At 37.7% G+C, this 27,785-nt stretch overlaps 1 protein-coding gene across 2 annotated transcripts in view; it reads right to left on the bottom strand.

Moving 5' to 3' along the window:
• The window catches only part of LOC118408258 (phospholipid-transporting ATPase ID-like), a 30,602-nt gene extending 4,604 nt beyond the window's left edge, over positions 1–25,998 (bottom strand). Inside the window, exons 1-26 of one of the 2 annotated variants that reach the window (XM_035808932.1) lie at positions 25,723–25,998; positions 20,150–20,221; positions 19,033–19,091; positions 18,458–18,571; positions 16,012–16,110; positions 15,426–15,487; positions 15,126–15,198; positions 13,583–13,653; positions 12,982–13,064; positions 12,473–12,720; positions 11,977–12,051; positions 11,108–11,229; positions 10,636–10,844; positions 9,805–9,848; positions 9,053–9,215; positions 8,230–8,309; positions 7,872–7,973; positions 7,289–7,411; positions 6,633–6,730; positions 5,762–5,900; positions 5,189–5,228; positions 3,487–3,719; positions 2,104–2,287; positions 1,701–1,782; positions 832–973; positions 251–334 (exon numbers count right to left, since the gene is read on the bottom strand). In XM_035808932.1, the coding sequence (XP_035664825.1) occupies positions 251–334; positions 832–973; positions 1,701–1,782; positions 2,104–2,287; positions 3,487–3,719; positions 5,189–5,228; positions 5,762–5,900; positions 6,633–6,730; positions 7,289–7,411; positions 7,872–7,973; positions 8,230–8,309; positions 9,053–9,215; positions 9,805–9,848; positions 10,636–10,844; positions 11,108–11,229; positions 11,977–12,051; positions 12,473–12,720; positions 12,982–13,064; positions 13,583–13,653; positions 15,126–15,198; positions 15,426–15,487; positions 16,012–16,110; positions 18,458–18,571; positions 19,033–19,091; positions 20,150–20,189 (2,769 nt within the window). In that variant the 5' untranslated portion in view covers positions 20,190–20,221; positions 25,723–25,998. The remainder of the gene's footprint in view (positions 1–250; positions 335–831; positions 974–1,700; positions 1,783–2,103; positions 2,288–3,486; positions 3,720–5,188; positions 5,229–5,761; positions 5,901–6,632; positions 6,731–7,288; positions 7,412–7,871; positions 7,974–8,229; positions 8,310–9,052; positions 9,216–9,804; positions 9,849–10,635; positions 10,845–11,107; positions 11,230–11,976; positions 12,052–12,472; positions 12,721–12,981; positions 13,065–13,582; positions 13,654–15,125; positions 15,199–15,425; positions 15,488–16,011; positions 16,111–18,457; positions 18,572–19,032; positions 19,092–20,149; positions 20,222–25,722) is intronic. The other variant, XM_035808924.1, reaches the window with a different exon arrangement.
• Positions 25,999–27,785: the final 1,787 nt, after the last annotated feature.

Genomic DNA, 27,785 nt, shown 5'->3' with positions numbered 1-27,785 from the left:
AACATTACTGGAAGATAACTAAGAAACTGCATCTTCAGTTGCGCTGAAGAACACCAAGTAGAGGCTAGGTTGAAAATTCGGTGAGTCAAATCTTTGTGTTAGAAAATGGTTTTAGCCTTTTCTACAATAAACACAGATTTATGTTATGAAACAAGAAAAGTCCCTATGTTTTTATGTGGAATAGAACTGAACAAACTCCACTAACAAAAAGCAAAATGTGAATGTAATGAGTTGAATCTGTCACCAATACCTGATCAAAGAGGGCCATGGCCAAAACTGGCAAGGATGTGTACATGATGTTGTAGAAAGTGATGAACCACTGGTCATAGACAGTCTAAATGGGGGAAAATAGTACAATTGAAAAACATCAGTGTGTAAAAGAAAAAAAAAAGTAGTCTAAAATAGATTAATAGAATGATGTTTACTTGTTTCAAGGGGGACTTAATTAATTACATCAAATTAGTCTCGTGTTGTAGTTTTTGGGACAGTATTTTACTAGTCTGTAGACTATGCATGTCTATGACTATGCGGGAGATATATTAGATTTTTAGTTCTTCTGTGTCTTTTAGCTATCAAAAGGTAGTGCTGCTTTAAAACACTGGTTATACATGTACAAAAAAATCTACATTTGTGTACATTTAGCACATTCTCACGTGTACATTTAGCACATTCTCACAAAAGCTTGTTACTGGTATGTCTATTTTCAATTTCACAATTTGTGCTGATTGTACATCACAATGACAATTTGTGATGATTGTACATCGCAATTATTGGCTTGTGAGTGTTTAACATTATCATGCAAAATTTAGCCCTTTAAAGTTTAAATCTTACCTGTGCTGAAAATCCCACAAAGAAAGAGTACCAGAAGTGACAGAGTGTGAAGGCAAAGTTCTTGTAGAAGAAGTACTTCAGAAACTTGCACATTCTGTAGTAGGACCAGCGGCCATGGACCAGTAACAGCCGCTCTAGATACGTTCTCGTGTCAAGGCAGAAACAACAAGTCTACTGTTACAGTACAAGTGCCTAAAGGAATCACCAATCGTGATTGCAAACATGGCATTCAGGGCAGTGTTTTACTCATGTTAATGCGGCTTTTGATACCTCATCAAAAAGCAAAATGAGATAGATCCATATTGCTCTCTTCCAATAAGGGTGAAAAAAATATACAACCGGAAACTTTAAGATGTGATAAAACAAGACTTAGTGTAATACACAGAGATACAAATGTACCTGCTTGGTAGTTACAGAAAGATCACATTTCTCATGATGCCTATCTATATATGGAATGTATGCATTTATTTATAGACAATATTCTATGGATGTGAAAAGTTCCTGATTCTAATGCTTCTGCTTCTATCAAGTTAAGCTTTGCTATAATAGGTAAGGGTAATTCAAAATGAACCACAAGATACTTAATAGGGAAAATGCATTGTATGATGGGTATGTTACTTGTGCAAAATGGAAATGTCTACAGTGAGAATCTACTAAAGTCATCATATGAAATATTAATGAGTATTTCAGATGTTTTGAAGACATAATGTACAAAGAGCAATGTGAAGTACAAACTTCATGTTACACAATATAGCATAAAGTGGGATAGGTTCTTGATTGAACATGACAGGGATTGCACATTTTAATCAACTTTCTTTTGGCATCACTCTAGGTACGTAGCTACACACAAAACTAATTGTAAAGGATATCTGAACTGGGCAAAGGAAAAGTCACTGGCCAAGACAGCCTGCATCCCCTCCTGGCCACTGATGCCAACTCCAATATGGGCAGCTGCAGAACAAAATTGAACAGTCAAATAAAAAAATTCATAATTGGAAATTTCATTGCAAACTACTAGTTGTTGTCATTACCAAGCAGATTTCCAAAGAAAAGTGCAGGATAGGTTAGGAGACTTAGGACGATGCAGAGGAATCTACATGTATATCTAGATGCATATAAAGGCAATGCAACTATCTATAGCAGTTAAACACAACCACTACTATTAGCCCCTTGCTGTAGTGTTTGCATGTCCCAGGTACTGTCACCGCCCTATACACCTAAAGGTGTGGGAGGGAGGTGTGGGAGGGTTTGTTAAGCATCAAAACTTCAAACCTTTGATCATGCTGACATCATTGGCTCCATCCCCTATTGCCAGGGTGACGGCCTGTTTGTGTTTCTTGACTAGCTCCACCACCAGGGCCTTCTGTAGAGGGGTGACTCGGCAGCAGATCACTGCCTTCGACAGGGACGCCACGTTCAGGAACTCAATTTCCATCTCTTTCTCCAAAGCATACACCTAGAAAAAAAATTCACTTTAATTCAAAGTTTTAAATTTGTAGGCAAGTGTAACCTGTAACCTGATATGCTGTCAACTCATACTCTCATGTCAGGCCTGCAATATATCCTTACCAGCTGTCAGCCAATCAGCTGCTGGATGGAAAGTTACTGGCCAGTCAAGTTGGAAAGTGCTAACACAGCAAGGACAGATCCCATACCAGTACACCAGGACCATTGCTTGATATATACAAGTGGCTGGCTTGCCATGAGAGGATGTATCAACCCAGAACATGGGAAAAAGACTCATGGCCTTCTTTACAATTAAGAAAAATGGGCCAAGCTGCAGCTGAACGCTTTGAGAAACAACGCATGAGGGACATCAAAAAGAGGAGCATAACCAGGATCTGTGGAGCCCCAGCATCGATGAGCAATGATAGAACCAAGTATGGTCATCGAAAGAACTCTGCCAACATAGCATGATTTAGACAGTTTTGTCAACATAACAGAACAACCAAAATTCATGTTTGTCATTACAACAAGATCCAAGCAAATGTAGGAATGATGGGCAGATGCTGGACAAAAACTTGTCACATGGTTATAAGAAATGAGCTGAATCTGGAATTTGTGATGCTAAGCATAATGTCACAAACACTAGGGGGATAGGGCACAAACCTGAATGTCTTCTGGAACATTAAGTGTGTCTTTTGATAAGGGGATGAACCTGAGAAACAAGTAGTACATGTATAGAGTGTAGATAACTTTCAAATCATAATTTTCACAGTACAAGGATCTAAAAACCATTCAATAAGCCTAAACATGATGCTACAGAAGCAATGAATTCAGCATGGATTCAGCATGGATAATGCTGAAGAATTTTGCATTGGCAAATACATTTCTTTGTTTCTCACCTCCCTTTTGTAAAGCTGTTTAGCTGCCTTTGCCAATTTTTAATGAACTGTGCAAGAAAATTTTAGCCCTAACCTGCGGCTGAGTCTGCATCCCCCATGATCATGCAGCAAGCAGTTACTAATATTAGTAATAAGCAAAGTTCATTATACCCTGAGTAAATGTTGAAATGTTGCCAGGTAAGAACATTTAGAGTGTGAAACAAGGAAATCTACTTTGTATTCTAACTAAAGTACCTACTGACTGATGAAACTATTCACAGATGTGAGAAAAGTTGCCAGCTGTGATAATGATGTACGAGAGGACTCTTACTAAGCTGTGTCCATTGATGACCAGGGCGAACTCCTTGTCCCCCATGTCCACCATGCTGGTCGCCCTGGGGTCCTGGATCATCACGTCCCGACATCCCACCATGTCTTTGATTTTCTTGAAGGCGTTTGCGAGCTCCACTCGGACCTCCTCCTTGGAGTGCGCCCCCACGATGAACACATCCTCCATGTCATCCGTCAGCATGTTACAGGAGTATCCAATGTTGATGGCGGTTTCTGCACAAATATAGTAGGTACCCGTGTAATGCATATAACTCATACATTATTATAAATTTCATACATTATTATAAAATTCATATATTATTTTAATTTTAACAGGTGTGGATGAAATATGTTATATTCATAATGTTTCTTCTTCTTCTCCTGTCAAATCTTCAAAGGGACTCATCTCCGTCATTCCTGGGCCTTGAAATGACTTGAAATTTGGCACAATAGTAGAGTGGGCCAATACCTGACCTGTTTTTTTAACGTTTTTTTAAATACACTTTACAATGATTTTATTTGGCTTACATGTACATCATGGACCTAACCAAAGACATCTGAAAATGGTCCATGCATGCACTGGCTGCAAAGTAGCTCCTCTTGCTTTAATACTTGCAAAAGTATGAGGCCAAATGGTGATAGGAACCACCATATACAGTCATATTCTGATGTTGTTGTTCTCCCACTTTAGCGTTATTTTACAAAATCCAAGAACCAATAAATCAAGTTATTATTACCATTATTTCAACATCAATTTATCAATGAATTAGTATTTTGACTGAATAAGGCAAACTATGCAATACTGCCTTGAGTAATGACTTCCATCAATCGTGTTGTTCATCCCTTCCATCATTTTTTATGTAGAATGACAACATAGGAAATCCTATAATCTTGATGAATAGGGAAGGGGCATCATTTTTTCCCCACAGAAATGTCAAAGTTACATATGTAAAAGAAACTGGGCATGATGGCCTTTCAGTTCAGTTCAGTTATATTGACATATGGTACATGTATTTGCAGCCCACTATGGATCACTGATGAGAAAATGTTGTCCACTGGTCCAAAGTTGGTCCTGTGATCACTCCGTCATGGTTCAAGGTTGCACTTTGTAAAATACCTTTCTTTACTTTTTGCTTTCAAATATGTGCTAACAAATCAAAATAAAACAAAACAAACAAATTTCTGGTATAACTTTTGCGCCACTATTGTATAGTGTTAATGTTATGAGGGGTTTGGACCACCCCCATGCAACTAGTGGTAGAGTCCTGTTGTTCATCATCATGGGTTCCATTTAGATGTTGCCAAAGAGATTGTGCTCCTGACTATGCGCTCACTGTCATCCTTGAGTCGTCACCGTACGTGTTCCCTATTGGCGTTGTCAGTATCAAATAAGGATTCTTTCCAGCTTTACATTTTACTGCAATTTTTGCAGTGGTTTTATTTCGGAGTAGGAGGGAAAAGTTATGTAGCTGAAGCAATATGTGGTACAGAATTCCAGGGAGATATACTCCTGATGTTACAAAGTTGTGGTGGGGGCAGTATTCTGTGTTCCGTCATTACAGAAACGTTTGAGCAAGCACATGCTTTCTTTTGTGGTTTCACCTATTACTAATTCTAATCTTTTTTATGCTAAAGATGGACAATTTCATCTGTCAGGATAACACTAATACAAAAACTAAGAACAATTAAAGTATCTCACCAACCTTGTTTGTCTCCTGTGAGAACCCAGATCTTCATGTTTGCCTATAAGATATGTACAAACAATAAGATGATTCTGTTTCACTCTTTAAATAAATACAATCATGTAGTGACCAGAGTATGTCTACAGTAAAATTATACTCCTTTTCAATTAAAATCTAAATCATTTGTATAGGTTTAGAGTCATGTTCACATAATTGTTAAAAAATGAATATTGATAACAACAGAATGATGCAGCATAATTATTTTGTCAAAAAAATATGTACAAGTACAGTAACATTGGCAGGACATACGGCATCAAACACACACGCCTGCCAACTTTAGGCAAGCAAACTCAGCAAAGCAAAAGGATCAACTCATGACAGGATGAAATCTTCACTAGGACTAAGAGCAGACAGTAAGATCTTACTAGACACAATCGTACCTATCTATACATGTATGTAATTAGCTGTACCCATGTTAAAGGATTATGCAGGCACCAAATGTATAATTAGTCAGCAGTAACTTTAAAGGAGATGTAACAAATTCCTAGTATGTTGTTAGAAAGCTAAGATAAGACTTTGAGAATCCCTACATACATCAGCCAGATTAGCAATTGTGTCAGGTACTCCATCTTGCAGTTTGTCCTCTATAGCTGTGGCCCCCAGCAGCATCATATCCTGTTCTATCTCCTCATACACTACGTCAAGCTTTTCGTCACGATCTTCCAAAGATGTGCTGCATTTTGAGAAATCCAAAGGTTATTAGAACTTTGCTCCATATTGTGCAGGATAGAGTCCTTGTTGATTAGACAATGTATAGTAGTAGATCTAAGAAGACTCTTGCAATGTTAATCGTTACATTGCAGAAATATGTTTGGACAGATAAAGAGCAAAGCTGACATCTAGAGCAGAAATGTTAAGTCACAAACAAGTATGACAGCAAAAATCTTATCATATCAAGACTAGTAATTACCTATTCTAATAGATGAATACTTTTGCCTGTTGAAGAAACACTTGTAGTATTTAGCATATTTGATTTTGCAAATGCTGGTACAAAGTTCTTGCATTCAACAAACAGCTCACATTTGTTTAGTATAATATGAATCATATCAATCTATGATCTATAAAATGCTTTCCTGGTAGTATTGTTCAAAGCTAACAAGAATATTATTAAAGTTCAAAATATTATCTAGTTTTCAGAATACATAGTACCGCATAACTTAATATATATACAATTAGTGAGATAAATGACAATATTCAAGACCTGCTAAGTTTAAGGTCAGGACTTTGTTTCCTTTCTGTTAGCTATTCATATTGATGATAATAAGAACTTTGGCAACATGTAGTATGCCAGATAAATTTAGATCAATCATCCATGTAACATGTGCATGTACAGCAAACCTAGTTAGCGAAAAGTCAGTACATGTGTCATCCTCCATGTGTGGTACATTGCTGCATCCTTGCTTACCTAGCCTCATGGTGCCTGGACTTCCACTCCTCATAGAAGTTTGGGTCCAGCTCTTTTGAAGCCAAACACAGTGTCCGCAGCCCATCACAAGCAAATTTCTGTCAACACAACAAAAATTCTATGTAGCACATGATACATTTATGAGGGGATCACAAATTGATATCAAGACTTCCTAAAGCACAGAAATATTTTGTACACACAAGTACCAGTAGGTAGATGTACATGTGCATGTATGTTGGAATGAACCAGAATGGGTCCATTATACACAATTTATGTCTGCACCAACATTTGCAGCCTTGTGTACCTAACCAAGCAGCAGCCCTGGTTAGCCAGGGTACAATCCAGCCTTCAGGTGTTGACCTGGATAGCTGTCAGCCAATCAGATACTCCACCTGTCCTGGTAACAACAGCTGTGCATGTGATGGGGAGTATCTGATTGGCTGCAGCTGACCAGCACCTAGAGGAAGAAATTGCATCCTGTTTACCCATGCTTGAGTAACATAAGCTGCAGGGCTGGGAGGGAAGGATGCCAGATTTGTAGTTATGATAGGCAGATGATTAATCCAACCTGGCTAACACAACAAAGTAAACCTCTTCTACACAATACAGGTCAACATAATAAGTGACTTGGCTCGGCAAGGTGTCTTTTTACTCACGTTCAGATGCTCCGTGGTTACTGTCTGCAGATCAGAGCAATTCTGACTCAGGTGTTCGTAGATGATGGAGTCTGCACCTTTACACAACAGCAGCAGCTTCCCTTCAGTAGTCCTAACAATCACCTGAAACATACAAACATACATTCATGTGCATGCACACAAAGTCAACTTCCCATTGACCTATACCTTATGCCATCAGGCCCCCCAATTTATTTCTGAGTTCTGGGAGGACACATTAGTGTACCTAGAAGAACCAACAAACTCATACAAGTGATCGCTGTTGTTGTTTATATCCGGGGTATTCGACTGCTGGTGCCTACCAGGACGTCAGTAGATTGGATTAAAAATTGATATTCAAAATTGTACATCAAATTACTGGTTAATATGTCAATCAATCTTTTGCCAAACACCTGCTTTTTGCCTTCCACTACGACACCTTGACATCATCGCGATCGCTCGCATTAAGTTCCTTCAAAAAAAGTTACTGAAAGATGCATTTTATGATTTATAATTATATGCAAAGCAATTCATAAAATGCAAACAAAATTTAGGTACTTACATAATACATACTCATTATACTTACCGACATTCTTTTGCGAACGTTGTTAAAGTCTAGGATATGCAGAAGCTCATAGGTGACGTCCTTATCCTGATCCTTGATGGTGATGGTGTTGGGAGTACGTGCCTGAGAGGAGAAGTTTCAATCATACTTTGAAATTAAAATCATATGATTAACTATCTAAAAAAAGTGAGTATGTTGTTATATCCAAAGCACACTGAATCTGTAGTTTCAGACAATAGTAACTTATGAGAAAAAAAATTCCTATATTCAAGCCAAGAGACAAAGGTAGATCTAAACTTTAAAAGTTTGTGATATCTGGTCCAAACCAACTGATCTTAATGAACTAAGCAATAAATAGACAGGAAGGTTGCTAACTCACCAGGAACACAATGCCAAAGTTTTTGGCTGCAGACACCAATGCTCCTTCATCTGGTGACTGTGCCTGGTACTCAAGAAGTCCTGAAGATCAAAGATTACACATGTACATATCAAACTATAACAAAATAAATCATGTCATTGTTGCTACAACAACGGGCAGAGATAAATACCAAATAGTACAACAAAAAATGTAGTTACTCAAGCAACTGGATATGATTTTGTAAAGAGTCAAACATATCAGATAGAATCTTCCGTCAGTGACAGAGCAGAAACAACATCCTGTACTCAAATAATAAGCTAATTGACTCATCTGCATCAACCCTGTCTAGACCCCATTTTACTTTGTTTCCTATTGGACTATCTAAATTTTGTATTCATCTTCTTTACATATCAATTCATAGTTACATAAAACCTGCTGTTCAACAAGATCTCCTCAGCGTCACTGATGAAAGACAGTGGAAACATCTGGACGATTTGCAAAATCATATCCAGTTGCTTGAGTGACTGCCATTTGGCATCTCTTATTACAACCTTCATTGACATATAGATAAATCCCCTTTGTCTTCTACTACTAGGGGGCTATTCATATTCAATGTTTTATGTATGTGGCATACTTGCAATCTACCCTTTAAAGCTCTGGCCAGCTCTCAGCCAATCGGATCCTCTCATGGCTAAGTTATCAACCAATTATGTTGCCTCTGGTTAACTTAATCATTAACAACAGCCAGACAGGAAGAATGGACTAGTAAATCAGGCCCTGGCTTACTAGGGTAATTCAAGCCCCATGCTTGGTAGGCTGTTATTCAGTATATGAAAGAGCTTACCATTCTTTTCTTCCGGCATAACCGTGTGACAGAGGGCCAGGAGGCGGAAAAAGTTTGTCACATTTTCGTCTCCTTTCTGGATGTCATCCAACAGAGTCTGGTCATAGAATGTGAAGCTCTTATCAGAATACACATTCCCAGAGAAGTCCACTTTCTTGGTGAACTGTAAAGAAATCAAAGGAGAAGTGAGGTTTTACAGCTTTATTACAACACACCTAGCAAAACACTAAAAACCTCTGAAGCAACCAAGGTCAAGTGGTACATTATCATTGAAAGTTGCAAGGTTAAAAGAAGTTTGACAAGACATTCCCTATGCATAAAGCATGAACTCCAGAAAATGCTACCGACAATGCACATGTACTTGATGTATTTCTTGAATTATGCAAGCAGAGTAATGCAACTACAAGGTAAATATCAATTATTGATTAGTTTTACTATCAAGACATATATAATGTATTGAAATACAAGTGAACCTTACAAAGAAGCACTACTGTACTATCAGGAAGACCAGTAGTGGTATCTTTTATTTATGAGATTGTACTAGGTGGAATGTCTACCTTTTAAAGTAGCATTACATACTTCACTACACTATCTGGTGAGGACAAATAAACAGCCATGTAATGCTGACAGTAAGAATATTGAGGTCATGTAAAAATAACACTACTTCCCACTTCATAACTTCTTATTGAAATACTTAAATGTAAAACTACATTCTGAGATTTCTAGATGATACAGACATGTACAAACTGTACCTCTGTTATGTCCATGGGGTTGCCATCCTTGTCATACACGTCTCCTACAATAAGAAAGGAAATCACAAATTACAAGACAAATTACAGGGCCCAAGATTCTAACCTTTACGATTCTTGTCTATACATTGATTTCGAAATAATACTATAAATTCTCACAACCACTTGCACAGAGGGGTCACTACAAACGATGACAACAAAACATTTGAACAAGTTGCAAGTGCAGAAGTGTTATAAGATGTATGTAAATTTTATTTCTTGCATGGTTACATTTTGCCATTACACATCATTTGAAGAGCTACATAAAATGACGATTGACCTTAGCATGCATTTGTTACCACTTGCTACTGATAATATGTATGGCCAGGGCACATTTATCATAACTAAATCTTTCAAAACCTTCACCCGAGGTCCATAATAATAAATAGTTGTGTCAATCTCCAAGCAGATCCGACAGTTGTGGTCATGTTTAACTTATGGCATTCTGTCTTTTCCTACTATTCTGTAGCAAGAGGCGAGCAGAAAAAAATGTGCATCTCAAGAAAGATATTCAAATCACTGCAAGATACATGCAAGGGAAACCCAATGTCTACTTGAAGATTACAATTATGTGGTTTTCCAGCCAAACTTTAATACTAAACTTTGCCTCAGGGTCTGTATCATAAAATCAGAGATAGCAAAGACAGAAACATCACTGCTTCCTCTTGCAGGACATATAGAAACTGCAGTATACACCCTCATGAACACAAACCACACACTCACACAGACATCAATACATGTACAAACAAAGAAAGAATCAGTACGATATTAAGTAGATGTTAATTACAATCTCACCGTATAGTTTCCCATTGATGGAACACTTGTTGAAGGCCATGATGTTCTGAGTTAGCGTCCCAGTCTTGTCGGAAAAGACGTACTCAATTTGCCCCAGCTCCTCATTCAGTGTAGTGGTACGTGCCTTGGCTGGGGTGTGTTTGGGAGCGTAGTACATTTTGCTGTCCCAGTTGATGAAGAGGCTATGGCCCATCCGAATGATTTCAACACTGCAAAGGGGAATATATGCTGATTGACCTACATCACACCACAGCTTATACATTATCAGAAACAAATCTAACATTATACATCATCCTCAGGAAACACCTATAGCATGAGGCCAGAACAGCTGGATTTTTTGTTTCTATATTTCTTGAGGAAATCAATGGAGGAAACTGGGAAAAACAGGTGTTCTGTGATAGAGCAAAATGCTACCACAGGAGCCACAAACATACTAGTCTGGTTGACATTTCAAACTATCAATTGTCCTTACCTGACATATAAAGAGATGGGCACCACAGTGTTGAGGATGATAATGTAGGACAGGAACACTAAGGCTGCAATTTCAGCAGGGTTGTTTGTAAACACCTCCCATGGCAGGTAAGCTCTAAAGTACTGCAGAAGAGAGGAACATGTTACCGGAGACTCAAGGTATTATGGTGATGCCCATGATCCAGTCAGAAGTGCCCCCTTACTGCCTAAATATGCACTGCAGGTGGAGTGTTACATATATGATAAAGGGATCTTGTAAAATTGTAACAAGGATACTGGTAAAATACTAAGTTGTGATAACAGCAGCATTTTCATTCAAACATCACTCATCTACATATTATTGAGTGAAATAAAGTAACACAATTCCATGGCAATGGCTTTGTCTTAACTATACATGGCTTGTAATTAAATTTTGCCATATATAAACCTATAAATTTCAGGGAGCTAGAAAACAGTAGTAAGTAGTAAGTAAATGATGTACATTCTAGTACACTGTATTTCTACATACAACAATGCTAATGTCATGCATTGGCAGTGTGTTTTCGTTTCTTTAGTTCAGCTTTTTCACAACACAACACAGCAAACAGAATAGAAAAAGAGGATACAAAATAATGTACATCCTTTTCATGGTTTCTGTCCAGTTAAAAATAATACATCATCATCATAATACAAATGCATAATGATACGACTAACAAAATGTATATATACAGATATATGTACATACAAAAACAAATACGGTATACATTATACAAATGATGGACTGGAGTTAGCCTAGGCCACGGGCAAGTGTACCATTGGTTCAGAATCCTCTAACATTTTGAGAATTGATTGATCAAGTATTGAATGCTCTTGCTGCCAATAAACACTCACCTGCCCAACATATGATTCCCAAACCCCACATGCTATAGCACATATGAGTGCCATGCACACAAGGAAGCCAAAGATCTGTAAAAGAGAACAAAAATGCGATGTGTATTCAATCGAAAACTTTGTACAGTGTGCATTTTCTGCTAATTTGAAGGTCTATTACACAATTTGTTACCAAAAGCAAACCTGTATAAATTACCTCCTCTGAACAAGGACCACTTGGCCAATGTTACCACATTTTGGTGGTCATTCGCATAATTTTTACCCATTGACACACGCATAAGAACCCTGTCTTTAGTAACCACATGTCCGCATAAAACCAGATTTCATTGGTCCCCTCAGTGGCAGGTTTTAATGTGACTACGATTTGCTAGAAAAGGGCTCTTTCATGTACACTATTATGGTTGTTTATGTATCCATGGTCTTGATAAAGATTCTTGTTTCTTGGTGCAGCTGCCACCAGAACCAAAATGCTTCTGAAGTGCAACTAACTCCTTACCCAGAGAACAATGACATTCATCAGCTGGTCGATGTGTGTTCTTTTGAACCTGGACTGGCCGCTGTTCATCATCAGCTTGGTGTCCTGCCCGGCGAACACGACCACCCCGTAGCACCACTGGGTGTTGCGCAGAACGCAGCCGCGCAGCATGATCTGGTCATTGCAGAGTGAAAACTTCTCCCCGTTCCACTCCAGAGTTCCCTCAAACTTGTCAAGCTTGTTGTTTGGAGGTTCACATGTGATGTGTCCTGCAACAGGATTGAAAACACAAGTAAAAGATTAATTATCATAACCTACTACGAGATGCCATTATCTGAAATCATCTTTGAAGATTTGGGTGTGCAGCTGCAGTAGCAAGACAAATGTACTAGCAGTTAGAGTTATACTGTTTTTTTAGGGGACAAAGTTTACAAACCATAGATATAATGACTGGGAAACAAATTCAATCATAATACCAGAATTTTGCATGTAAAGATGCATGCACACAAGATCATAAACTTATTTCTCACCATTAAACTGTCCAAGGCTGTGGATGTCATCTCCCAACTCAGCTGTTTCCACCAGAGCCTGTCTACACTTCAAGTTGGTCTCCCTGAAAACACACAACTCCACTTAACCCTATGACATTATACATCAGTCTTTTAGTTATCCCTTTTCCAAAGCCATCCTTAAGTTTTATCTTAGAAGCTCATCATATCACAATTTGAAAGTGTCTGGGTATCTTTCCTACATGTACAAAGTATTTAATAAACCTGCATTTGCTTGCAAATACTGAATATCCCATTTATAATTATGATTTATAATTTATACTTGTGACCGACTGCACAGCAGCCGACCTATGATGATGAATTAAGATAACATTTATATGAAGTATACTTTGCAATCAAAAGTTTTCAATATGGCAAAAAAGTAGCAACTAAGGTATCTAATTTGCACAGATACACACAGTAGTCTGCAACTAAGCTGACATATTCTCAGGGGATCTGACAGACATTATTTATACATAACTTAATAGATATAATTTATATAAAATTCTGGCTCCTCACAACGGTAAATGATGATAAATACATTTAGAAGATGTAACTTAAATTGTAAGGTAAGATTATTTACCCATCAAGCTCTGCTGTTTCGATGTAACAAAGGCCATGAGGTTCAGACGTGGATAGCAGCAAGAGGTCAGCCTGTGGCAAAGGGTACAAAATACCACAAGTCAGGGTTGGACTTAATAGTGAAATACAATGGACACAACAAAACGCAGCAACACAGATGTGAAATACACAGCATGGGCACATTGTCTACAATGCTAAGAAATATGTAAATTTGAGTATTTTGATGCATTTTTCCTAAATTTATAGATACAGTGCAGATGTTGCTATTCATTGATTTAGTCAGAATCAAGCTTCAATCTTAACACCAAAAGTCCACAACAATTGTGTTACACTACATTGTATGTTTTGTTTTTTGAAAACAATTGACTCTTTGCTGTACAAAGAATTTGACAAGAAAAATCTCATGTTTCAGTGAAAAATATATGACGGGGCCTAAAATATTTCAATAGTCTGAATACTAATTGGTTAAGACAATCTAATCAAGCTATGATGCACATGTAATAAAAACAGCACAGTGTGAAATCGATTTCCCTCATTTTAATAGATACAATATATCGAATCTTACAAAAATATCCATGAAATCAAGCATGGTGAATATAACACGTAACTGACCATTTCTCATCAATCAATATCAATTAGAGGAGTGCTGACCTGTTGTATTGATTGATGAGACCTGACACACTAGCGGGATTTCCCAAAAGTATAACAATAAACCTGTTCAATACAGTATAATTGGAGAAACCTTTCAAAGAAGTGGTAAAAACTGTGATATATTATAGCAAGCCTGAAATTTTTGTTTGATATTACATGTAAAAAGGAATACCATGGAAACAGAATTATGGCCATCATGATCATGCCATCTTTTTCATCACCATACTTGCCTCCGTTCAGGATAATGCCTTTTGTTTTACTTTAATTTCTTACCTCCGAGAAGAGGGTTCAACTGTTCCGTTTTTGGCTGTGTCTTCATACCTATAACTCTAGATCTGATAGATTTGAATTTCAGTATGTGGGCAGTTTGTGGAATGGCAATGGCAATTTGTCCAATGGCAATTTTTGGCCCCTAGCAGTATTTTCTAGAACTGCAGAATTACAGAAAGACACCTCCTTCCTGAAAGTATGTGATATACTCCATGGAAAGCTATTCAGTCATCCCAATGAATGATCCCTTAATAGAGGAAGATCACTTACATCTGTGATGGGTAGGGCTGTGGCATTAGAGTCACAGAAACTCCTGGATATCTCAGGAGGTATGAGATCATCCACTTGTTCAATGTGTTGATTGAATAACATTTCTTGATGCCAAAGATCATGCAGACTAAAACTTGCAAGCCCTATCGGATAGTCTCCAAAAGTTCTATGTCTGCCCGGTTACAAATGAATTACTAAACATTTAAAGCACCCTCTTCCAGAACCAGTATAAAGTGCACCCCTTTGGGAACGTCTCCTACTATTATATAAATGATGAAGTTAAAGCTGAGTGATCAGATATTTACAGTCCAAAAAATGTTACAGCTCTGTGCCCAGAGTCCATGATTTCTTACCGCGACAAAGGCGTCACTCTCCATGCGAATTACATCTCCAACTTGTACATTCATCCAGTTTTCTTCCCTGAGCCTAAAGACAAGGTAAGGTATAACATGCCATGTAATATAATATGGATGAATCTGAACAAAAAAAACTGTAATGACTCTACATTATACTGAACATTACTAAGCATATTTAGTGGATCTTAATTATTACTTGAGGACTACAGTAACTAGTATTTTAGACAGGGGAAGGTTTGATACATATGATGAGACAAAAAAGACAATGTATACTCTTAAAACAGCTAAATTACTTACGTGCCATTCCGGAGGACTTGGGACTTCCTATTGTTTACTAAGTTGTCACTTTGGTGACGTCTCTGCAAAGAAATTTGAGAGCAAAGTTCTCTTAGTTTCATAGATTTTCATAATATTATGATAAAAAAACAAGTTGGTTTGGGACAGAATGGGCGTGTTATACAACTGTCTTGTGACAAAAGAAGTTGTCATAAAACCTTCGCAATGGTAAGTTTTATCATAGCCTTGCTGAAAATACTACAACAAAAGAAATTGATAAATGGCAAATGGCTTATAATGTGAATTAGGAATTTATGATACATATTGTCAGAGACAATACTGTACATTGAAATAAGCACCATGTTTGCAATTCCATATTTTTAGTATCATGACTTGTATGCATCAGAAAACAGTCAAAATATTAATCATGGACATGAATTTATACCAATTATGATCACTGATTCAGACAAGATGCTGGCATTGTTTTCACTTTACGTAACTGGCCAGTATCATCCAATGAATATGACAGGGACGTACTAAATGTTGCCCAGAGCTAAGTTAAACAGATCTCCATACAGTAGATTAGGGCATTAAACTTTGTACTTACAACATCATCCACTAAATCTTTGAGAGCTGTGATTGATAACACAATGACCAATGGGACTGCAGTAGTAACTGGTGTTAAGGACGAGATCGCTGGTATGACCTGAAAGAAAGCATTTTATGATATATGTTGTTGATATACAATTAAAGTATACAATGTATATCTGTTTATGCTTCCTCTTGGAATAGTTGTCCTTTCTTCAAGTATCAACTGGATACCAAGCAATCTCCTGTGCTAGCCTCATGTCTTTTGATGATGAAAATACTGTAATTTCCTTGCAGTGAAGTATATAATTCTATAGTCTGAACAGTTGGCTAAATACCTACTTAATTGCATCTATATAATATAAAAGCAGAAGTTAGCCACCTAATGGTGCCTACAGATGAATACCATGACAACATAAATAGTGACTGCACAAAACTCCGGTGATTAAATGTCACGTAAGATATTATCTTACAATATAAAATGTCAAATTCATATCAGCATACTGTACATTCATTAGAGATCCAGGGGACTTAATTACAGGGGGAAAGGAGTCTGACATTTGATCCCACATACAATACAACAAAGACTCAACAAAAGAATTTTGCTAAGCCTGCCTGCTAATCTAGTTTTCTACAGAAATGCTTTTAGTATGATTGTATAGTGCATATACTATCTGCCTAAAATGACAGGCATTGCACTTTTGCAGTTCAACACATGGGTATGTATAATTCAAGAGGCATGGCAACTACAACTTAGTGCTTTGTTTCTCTAACATTTTCATAATTTCAGAAGGGGTACAAGATAAAAACAGAGCGCTAGGAGGAAAACCTGACTCTGCCAGTACATACATCCTGAAACTGTATGTACAGAACTTTACCATACTGCAGTTCCATGTCAATCCTCTGGTTTAGCATACTGTAAGTCTTCAACTTTTTTGTGTTTGCAGTGACCCCTCATCACAAGTTCATCACAAGTTCATAACACCATGAATATGTATTTTGGAATTCTAGTATACTACGTGTACAAAAATTGTTACAGCTTGAAATAACATGAAAATTATTGCAAAATTAAATGCATTTATTACTACTTTACAAGTAATTTTGAAACTCTGTATGTTTTCTTCACTGGTTTGACTGTGAGCTACAGATATACTGAGCTGGTCTACACCAGCACAGATTGGCAAAACAAGCAGCATGAAGTCCAGGTCTTCAATAAGCAAATTGAAGAACTTCAATTTGCACAATCACCAGAAGCTAACAGTGTGCTTCTGGCACCATTTTGCAATATTTCACTTCAAGTTCAATTCTGGATTCTAGCCAGAGTGCCAAAAAGTTAACTGCAAAATCCACTTCCTCCATTACAGTAATAGGAAGGAAAATTTCACTGGAAAGATGAAACTCCTTTTGAAGCAGCATTTCACTAACAACAGCTATAGGTTGCTTGTTAAAGGTAAACCATAAAGCAACTAACCTTAGGCTAACATGAAATGCTATGCCATTTTGGTAGCTAGTAGTGCAAACTTTTCTAGCCACAGCTCACATTTCCAAACCAAGAACAACAGGTTACCTCTACTACTACATGCCTGATTACAGCCTGAAGCTCCCCTAAACATGGACATTCTACTGGCTTGTCTTTGCTGACAAAGATTATAGTGTATGCTAATGTACAGAACATTTGGGCCCTACAGTCCAACACAAAACTTGTTACAAAGTCCTCACTTGCCAACAGGACTGAGTTATGACACGCTTTTAGACAATTTCCCTGCGGACAACTCCACAAAACTCGTGTATAACCTTGTTACATGTATGGCTGGTATCTACACTAATTGATGACAGTTGTAACATGGTAACAATGTCATAAATTTCTTGCCTAGGCCCCCCTTATATACACACTGGCAATGTGGCATGGATAATTTGTCTGTCAGAGTATTCTGGTAAAGCCAAACCAAGTTCATTTGTTGATTCTTGTACATAAAAGTCAGTAAGATGAAAAAGACACATATAAATAGAGTCACAGAGGATAGTCTGTACAACTCACTACATACAGTTTCAGGGAGTAATAATCTATAGTCAGATGCTAGTTTTCCTACCAGCATTTTGTTTCCATTTTTACCTCTTGCTGAGTTTTTACTTTGAAGAGAAAGATCACATCACCTGCATTCCATACTCTCACAATCTATACTACATACCTTTGGCACCCAGATAGAAAAATGATTATGTACAGTTGATTTAAAAAGCATAACGATGTACTGTAAATTCTGAAATAATTGACAATATGTGGTTTTTGTGGTACACCTATATACATGTATCTTAATATGTGAAAATGTGCTGTCTTACATTGCATTGCGGTGTATGTTAAAATGTATACATTTGTACCTTCCCCTCTTTCTGCAAAATTGAATCCAAACAAACATAAATCACTGCCATCTTTCTACTTCTGAACCCAGTTCAGGTAATTTACTTACCTGCAAAATGAGCAAGATCACGAAGTAAGCATTTGCCACCCTTTGCAGCTGCTCAAACAGGTTGATGGGCAGAAAGGTGAAAACATTGTATTTTGATGTGCTGATGTAGTTACTCTGGAAAACAAATCATAGCTCGTTAGTACCAAATTGAATGTATTAAGACAATCCAGTGTAAAAATCATAAAATAACATCTTAAAACCTGCATATCAATATGTATTTTCATAGTAATAAAAGTTTTCACACAGGATAGTTACCAGTAAATCTCTTTAACACCATATGATAATCAATGTAGATCAATACATTGGAGACAAAGTTGAACATGATATTTCAGATATATTTCAGACAAAGTTGGAAGCAAAATTCCTTTAAGTTACCAGCTGATTCTGCTAATATCACCTTAGATTTTGAATTATAACATCTTTAGTTCCTGAGTTCAATTAGGCACACGGTCACTTACCAAGACTTGGTGATCAGTTCATGTCTAAAAGTTTATATACTGACAGTCACTAAGTTTGTCTAGAGCACAAGTTGCCTGAAAGAAACTGAGTAAGACAAGAAAGGGCAATAATCTTACCGCATATCCGAACTGCTTGTTGTACTCCAAGTCATTTGTCCTAATCTTTCTCTCCACCTCTGGAATGAAACATCACGACATGCGATCATTAACGCACACAAAGGACCAACTCACATCACCGCACACTACTGGGTTTTGTTTACGTTCAACAATGATTCCAGGAGCATTTTGATATATGAAACTGTCAAATTCTATTCTCATGCCCTGCTCATTCTATTAGTCATCTCAAACCAGTGACATATCTTTAGTTTTTATCCAGTGATTGTGAAACTTGCAGATGGTAAAATTTTGGTTGAGTAGATTTCTACCCTTTCCTTTCATTCATATATTGCTAGACATTACTAGACTAAGTGTACAGCGTTCTTTATGATTGATGCTGTTTTGACACAAAAATTTTGACAACACACCTGTTGTGTGGGTATCAAATGTCAAAAATACACTGTCTTCAATTACCCATTGATTTGTGATGACAACAGATAAGAGAATTATGACATTCCTACACCCACATAGAGATCCTTAAAATGTGTCTTTACAAATTTTTTATGGGTCACTCGACTCACTGCCACTTTAACTATCTATTGTGGTAATATGGGAGGCACAACATTCCTACATTCAAAAAAAGCACACATGGCAGCAAGGTAAAAGGTAGAAGTCTACAATCAAAATTCAATGGCATGACATTCTCTGTTTTGTGATCTTTGGGCAATTGTGTGGGCTAGCAGTACAAGTCAGTATAGCATCTATAACATTTTCATAAATGTTTTCAGTGATGTCACAAGGAATCTCTGGCAATTTTGCACTGGACTTTGTTGCATTTATCTAAACAACAGACTGATCTGTGATGATACATTCTAAAATGGTTGAATGCAGCTTCTTCATATCCACTGCAACTTGCTGTATTTTATAGAGATGACACCTAAAATTTTTTTGTTGTGGTTTCTCTAGATTTAGCACAAATAAAGAAGGCTCAGAAATGTGACCTTACAGGCCTATGCATAAAAGAAAATTGGACAAAAATGCTTGCCCCCAAAAAAATGAAGCAAACAGACCTTCACTGTAGACTGAGCCGAGTAATACAGATTTAGATACTTCTTTGATGACAAAACAGATAACATACCTTCTTCCTTTTTGCGGAAACAGTTAAGGCAGTCCTTCATCTTTCTCCTTTGCTGTTATGATCTTCTCAGGTCTGTGGGAAGGAACAATGCATGAATACAATGATAACTCTGAAGTCTCATTGTACAAATTGGCTGATACATATTAATAATTGATGTCCATGGTTGCCTAGATGCAGTGGCTTCCTCCCAGCCACTCAAAAGTGGGGGCAGCAAAGCTGGTTAAGCACTTATTAGTACAATGGGTAATACAGTCATTAAATAGGGTGTGTCAAGGTGTGGTCGATTCTCTCTAATTAGTTCTATCAATTTAAGGATAGATTGGTACATTTTACTGATACCTACAATTATTAAGGCCAACAAGGAGTTTTGTATCAAAGGATAGTCAAGAATACAGCATAGAAGACAACCTTACCTTGTAATTTCTATCTATATCTTTTATGTAGAGATATTTAGGCCTGATTAAGTCCATTTGTTGGTTTACACACTTACAAAAAAAGCAAGGTTTAAAATTCATACATCAACAACAGTCAAGAACAAAGGACTACCATTATCAACAACAATTCAACATGACAACAAAGTCTAACAGAAAACTCTATACCTGGGCTTGCACAGTAAATGTAGTCAGTAGTAAGTTGTTCTCCATGCCATATTTTCACATAATTATAATGCTCATTTCCTGAATTTTTACATAAATATGTCAATGAGCCCAAGAATTCAATTGGTGTGGCCTTATTCACAGCAACATGTTCCAAGAAATTCATTCTAAAATTTGCAATGTTCAAATTGTTTATTTTCTTATGTGTAATCTGTCATTTTAGTTTCTGGAATCTCAACTACTCGTACATGTATGCCAGTATCTCACCGCCTGCACATGTGGCCTGTTTGCATATATTGACAAAAGACCATCTAGACAAAATTTAGTTATCACTACCAAGAGACAAATAATGCTATCTGCCTCAATCTATCTGTGCAAAGTATCACATGCTTTGTAATACTACATATATCACAGATAAAGCGTTCAAACTCTTTCAACCTTTTATTCCCTAGACTCCTTTTCTAACTTACCAAGATTTATCAATAATGAAAAAGACATGGTAGAAGAGAAATGAAGCCAAGCGTTAAATTGAATGTAGAATTGCATAATTACTTGGTATTGGAAGATAACTCCCTTGTGCTACATTGTTGAGAAAAAAAACTTAATAAATAGTCAATATTTGTATTGGAGATGCTTCTTCAGTTTGATTTATGGGGGAACTTAAAAAAGACTCTTGAAAGTCTGATAAATTAAAGCACAAAATTAAAACAAAAAATCACCAATAACTATAGCCTAGGAGAAATTTTGATAGTGTATATAATCTTATGTTGGATATGCTCAATCAGGGGTGCCTTTATGGAACTCCTACAAATGCACTATGCAAAAACATCATTGCTGGGTCAACTGCTGGCTGTGTCACACCACTGGGACACTTGTTCAGGCTGCTGAGATGGGAAAAGACTGTGTGTCTTTAAAGCAGGAGTTCAGAAACCTCATATCTCCACAAAATATTTTGATCCTTTGTAAATTTACTCTTTCATATTGTCTTATTCATTATACAAATAAAACTGTAATTAGCATAATATGTTCTTCAGGGGGGATTTGATCTTGACCTTTGACTTTCTGACATCTACCCATATAGCAAATGTCATTTATATACAAGCTATTGACAGGTTCAGAAAATATGCTGATAACAGCAAATATCCGAAATCAGAAACACACCTAGAACTACCTACCGGCCACCACACCTCCATTTTTAAGGAGGCAATTGCTTGGAAGTCAAAACATGTGGGTAGAGGCACTGAGAAACATAGTTACCTTCTTCCAATGCAACGGCTGGTAAGTTTGAATAATATGTACCTATTTAGCATAGTGTCCATAATCATGATCTGTTAAGTGGCAGTTTTTTTACAAAAAATCAATGTTACATTAAGTAATGTAACAGTAAAATAGGTATAAGTTGTAAATGGTTAGAAGCATTTGTACAAAGTGTAATGTTTAACTTTTAGTTCAAAATTAATCATGTACTAATTATGGACTTTGAGCAAAGAGTAAACAACAAAGAACCTATCAAGAATGCAAACATGTTAAACCACCTGACACCCAGCCGAAATACAGAACACATCTTCAATCATTTAGCGCAGGTTAACATTTATGCCAGATCTCTACAGCACTTTGCCAGACTCCTTTTGGATATTCAACATGTGTATGATACAAAATAATCAGACTTGACCCTTTATCAAATCTCCATATGTACAGTCTCTTGACCTGCAGGATCTGACACTATATGTATAATGCAACACATGTTGTATACCTCCATGAGTAAGGCCAAGGACATGACATATAACATTGTTACAATGTATTAATGCTATTATGGATTTACCTATTGGGGTCAGAGGTTAACAAATGGCTATGACTGTATTGTTTATGGGTCAGAATATAATACAGCCTCAATAAAACATGCCAATGTTCAAGTTTTCTGTGAGGGTAAACACAAAAATCGAGAACACAGACATATACTGACACATCCAAACCATATATCTTAAGTCCATTGTTACATGCTCAAAATACCCCACTGGAATACTGAATGGGGGTCAAACCTGTTGCCACTGTTAATCTACTTCTTTGATCTGTATCTGTATCCAAATAGCTGAGACAACCACCTTCTGGTGTAAAACACCAGCTGACACAGTATTCTATACTAAGTGCCAAAACAGGTTAAGCAAGAAAAAAAAAAAGACAAAAGTAATTCATGACATGATTGGTGTGACATATTGATCTCTCTTAACTAGCTGTATGCTAGATGTACAACTTTATCTCTACAACCTTTATTCCTAGGTCTTGGAGTTAGAGAAAGACAACAACATCATCACCAAATGGACATTAAACAAACATTACTCTAAGAGTAAGACTCCATCGGCGGATTTAGGGGGGGGCACCCGGCGCGCGCCCTCCCTTTGGCTGGACCAAAAAAAAAATTCGGCTGGACTCCCCAAAAAAGGAATTCCACAAAGAAATCCAGAAAATCAGCGAAAGATGCAAAATGGGTCAGGTGAAAAAAACGGCGATTTTTTCCACTACACATGTACGATATTTACACAAAAGAAGCTAAATTAATGTTCTACTTGGAAGAGCTAGACTTGGGTACATTTTAGTGATATCGTGACGAAAACCGTTTCAATACTGCTGTAATCATTCCAAAACGGGAGTTATTTCGGCCAACCAACAAACTTGCCGAAAAATTTTCGCGCCATCATATGCATGATTACGTCATATGCACGCAGCAGAGAGCCCGCTGTCACGAAAGTAAACATCGTTTAAAATGTTGAAATTTGAACCCTCTGAAACAGGTTTTCCTGCACTTTGAGGGATAAACTTTGCTGGTAGACTATGCTAAATGTAATGACATTTCTGTCAGGGGAAAAGATTTTTGATGGTGACGAACGCCAGAGCGTCGTGGGCGCCGGAGGCGCAAGCCACGGTCACCAGGCACGTCCAGAGAAAAATTAAAATCTTGACCACCTGAAACTTCATTTCCTGCGTTTTAGGGGCATATTTTGCTTGTATCTTTAAGGCCCCTTAGGCAATTTTTTTTCAATGGCCCTCCCTCCGGCTCAAGACATGTTTCGATGGCCGTTCCCCTAGGCCAAAAATATGATTGTTGAATGTGAGATTGCTAACTATAAAAATCATGATCAGTGTTCGTTCGTTTATTATATTTGTTAAGCCCTAAAAGTCAGTTTTGATTCGTTGGTTATTTTCGCACAGAAATGGCTCTAGAATGCACCAGAGTCTCTTTATTTTAAAAAGTTCTCGGGGGAGGCCCCCCAAACCCCCCAAACTAGAGGGGGAAACCCCCCTCTCTTGCTCTCCCCCCACGCAGCTATGCTGAGGTGCAACAGCATATGCGCCCCCCCTTTGCAAAATCCTGGATCCGCCCCTGGACTCAGATTTTGGATGAACAGAGAAAGGAGAGTTGGTTTGCTGTAGTGATGATTTGGCACTGTATAATGCAGCATGTACCACCCCCACAACTTTCCCGGTTAGAGGACCGGTCAAGAGACTGGTATGCAACTAGATAAACAAAAGGTGTTGATATAATCTGTGTACTGATAGGACTGTGCCAGGCTTGAAATACCATTCTGCAATCTGCAATTTGCTGAAATAATTGCAGAAGGAAGTTAAAACTGCTTGAAAATTCAGGCTTTGTAAGAAGTTATAAACCTGACATGATGCACATAACAGAAAAAATAGTGTTTTGAACTCTGCATGGTACTTGATTAACCTTCAGCCTGCTAAGGTAGCCTTTTGGCACAAAATTAAAATCTGCTACCCAGTTAGGCAGAATGGAAATGGGTTGGAAGGGGTCTACAGAAAGGAAGGATTGTCTAAAAATTATGATATATTTTGGGTGTGGGTCCCTTCTGGTATAGCATGATTTGACATAATTTGAAGCTTTGTTTTCAACTTTGTGAAAACATTTTTCATTAACTACTGCAAATCTGTTCAAGCTACCAGCAACCCCATCTCCAGCATCGGCATATATCTTATATGTCCAGACGTGGTGACGCTTGCCATAGAATTAATACCTTTTTTTTGCAGTGGCGGCGGCACAGGGGGGGCAGCCGTCACCCCGGTAAATATGTGGGGGGGGGGGGCGTCCTCCCCCCTCCAAAGCAAGCTGAAACCTTGTGAATTTTTTTATGATGGAAATTTCATTAAATCAAGCTAGTCTAACAGCAAAATTTACCCCTGAAAATGCAAAAAATGGCGTTTCAGAGAGTCCCGAGACAAACATTCACATGGACCAAAAACAATTCCTTCATTTCTATGGAAGTAACGAAATAAAATTTTTGGAAAAAATTTGGATTTCAAAATACCCGACAAACCAACAAGTTCAAGTCAAAACTGACAAATGGGAAAATAGCCCACAAGACACACTATAGCTGTCATATAATTACAATGCAAGGTATTTATAACTATACATACAATTGTAGAAGGGAGTATAATCCAGCTATGTCAGATGGACTCCTATTGAAGTCAGACTACCATCTGCTAAATATACGATATGAACAGCTCTGCCATATAATTTGAAGGGAGTAACATTGTTATAATAGAACCTAGACTAGAGGAAGATATTCTGATTTGTCGCTATGACACGTTGATAACGTCACTTGGAGCGGACAAAAACAGTGACGGTACACGCCCCCGCGACTATTCAAGACAAAACAAAAGGGCCAAAGGGTGTGGACACAAAGCATCGAGCATGGGGGTAAACATGAAACACGGAAGAGATGATTTGGGTGGAGCTCTTTACAACATGCTCTGCCGGTTGATCAGGTCAAAATTTACTATCACTTGCACATGATACAGAAACATTCACACGAGGTTATCATATGATGTGACTCACGATTCCGAATAGCCTTTAGCAATGTCTACACTTTTGCCATTACATCCTCCAGGTTTTCACGAGATATTATGCTCATTTTGTGAAACAGAAATGGTTTCCGTCTCGCCTACAACAACCGTAACCCACACCTGTCAGAATGCAGAACTGGAAAACTTCGTACAAACCGGGAAAAGATCTATGAATGAATGAGCGATCGCGCCGGTTTTCCCGTGGCTTGTGCGTGGCTTTTAGTCCCTCATCGGTAGAAGCGGCAAATAATAAGTTGAGCAGCTTTCCGTTGTGGCGGCGAAACTCTAAGCTTGCACTAAACACAGTCACGCTATTTTCTCCGATCTGGAGTTTGTTCACACCGTATCCAGCGACGCCATGTTAAGGATTAGACGAAATCCAGCAAGGGGCGGTGGTACTAAGCTGATTGCGTTTTTATAATACCTTCCAACGGCCTTAATGTCCTAAAATGAAATGATATCCACATTATTTAAATAAATAAATCTTCTATGATATTACTTTTGTTATCGTTAGGAAAACTTTCGTAGCTCTCTTCACTTTGAGTACCAGAACTTTCTCCCCCATGATGAATATCGCACAGTCCTACTTGCGCGAGCACCAGAGCACTGGAGAGCACTAGGAATGTGTACGTCTTATTACCACGTGATCTCAGGCCAATCAAAAACACACATATGCTGGAAGACACGAGGATAAGCAGATGTGTGGGTTAGTTTGATCTGGTACTAGTATGTGTTTACTGACACCGGTGAACGGGGTGGTCAGTCGAGGGTGGTTTCGTGATGTGTTTTGTTGAACTAAAACTAGAAGTGTATTTTCGTCGACTTTGATTGGTTGACAATGGGGCAAGTTGAAGGTGATTGAATGTAGCTGGTTGATGGGTCAATGGGGCCCTTATCTCCCACAACAACAAACAATTTCAATTTGCATGGAATTAATTTGAATCATCTGTAGACACATTTGTCGGACTAGTTGGTGGCGGGCGAACCTGCCCTGGGGTCCAGTCTTGTTCGTTCTGCCAACAACAAGGGAGAACCTATCGCATTTCTCAGACAGCTTGAACATGTTGAACTTAATATTTTAAATCGCTGTGTGGCAACGATGTTTGGTTGCTCGAACACTGAGTGGCCACTCTTGTATGACCCATGATTTGTACCCTCACTGCCTAGCCTTACCAGTCCTGCTTATAGCTGTGGCCATCCTTGTGAAAGTATTTATCACTGTTTTCTTCTTCTTTTTTGTGCTTACCCAACTACACCCAATATCGTTCCCCCTCCTCAGTAATTCTATGTCACAAATCTTTACAATGTTCCTGATAGTCCTGATAATGTCCTAATTCACTTCCGACTCTCCATTTCCGATTCAAACAACGCCAAATTCTTACAGTACGTCCAACTACTAGTAGTCATAAAAGAAACCAAAAGATTTGAGTAGCAAAACTTCAATCCTACAAGCATTGTAGTATCTGGTAACAATTCACATAACATGTAATTATATCAATTTCAGTTATCATACGATTACTGTTATGTGGTTTATTTTACACAGTATGTTGATTGTGCTTTGCGTGTCTGTAGTTTCATTTTCTGTATTTGTAGTACATGTATTTGATGTAATTTTGTAATGTACTCTGATGGTGACACGAAAAATAATCTGTATAATTGAGTATGTCGTCATGTCCTGTATTCAAATGCTGCCATAAAAAAAAGATAATTTGCATTCTTTTTGTATCTTGTTCTTGCAGTGATTTGTACCACATTCCAATTGTCATTTTTTTCGTGGTAACACGAAAAGAAGGTGTAAGCTTGGGTATGTCGTCATCATGTCCCTGTATCCAAATGTTGCAATAAAAACACGATTTGCGTTCTTGTTGTAGGTTGATCTTGCAATGATCATGATTTGTACCACATGCCAATTGCCATTTTTCCTTCAGTAGCGGCGCGTCTTGCAAAAAAGATTAGCCGAATCAAGGAGCTTTTATCAGCTCCTTGGCCGAATATTCGTATAATTTATTCTCAAATTTTGGCAACGATTCGTGATATTTTGCTTAAAAAGCTAAGGACGAACATGCTACGAATCGATGAAGCAATCAATTAATCAATCAATCAATCAATCAAATTAGTGAACAAAGCACGGGGCAAAGCACACATGCTTTGAGGAATATTTCGGCCACCAAATAAGCCCACAA

This window comes from Branchiostoma floridae, chromosome 2, assembly GCF_000003815.2.
Source record: "Branchiostoma floridae strain S238N-H82 chromosome 2, Bfl_VNyyK, whole genome shotgun sequence".
Lineage (NCBI taxonomy): Eukaryota > Metazoa > Chordata > Leptocardii > Amphioxiformes > Branchiostomatidae > Branchiostoma > Branchiostoma floridae.
This window is presented reverse-complemented; position numbering and strand designations above follow the sequence as displayed.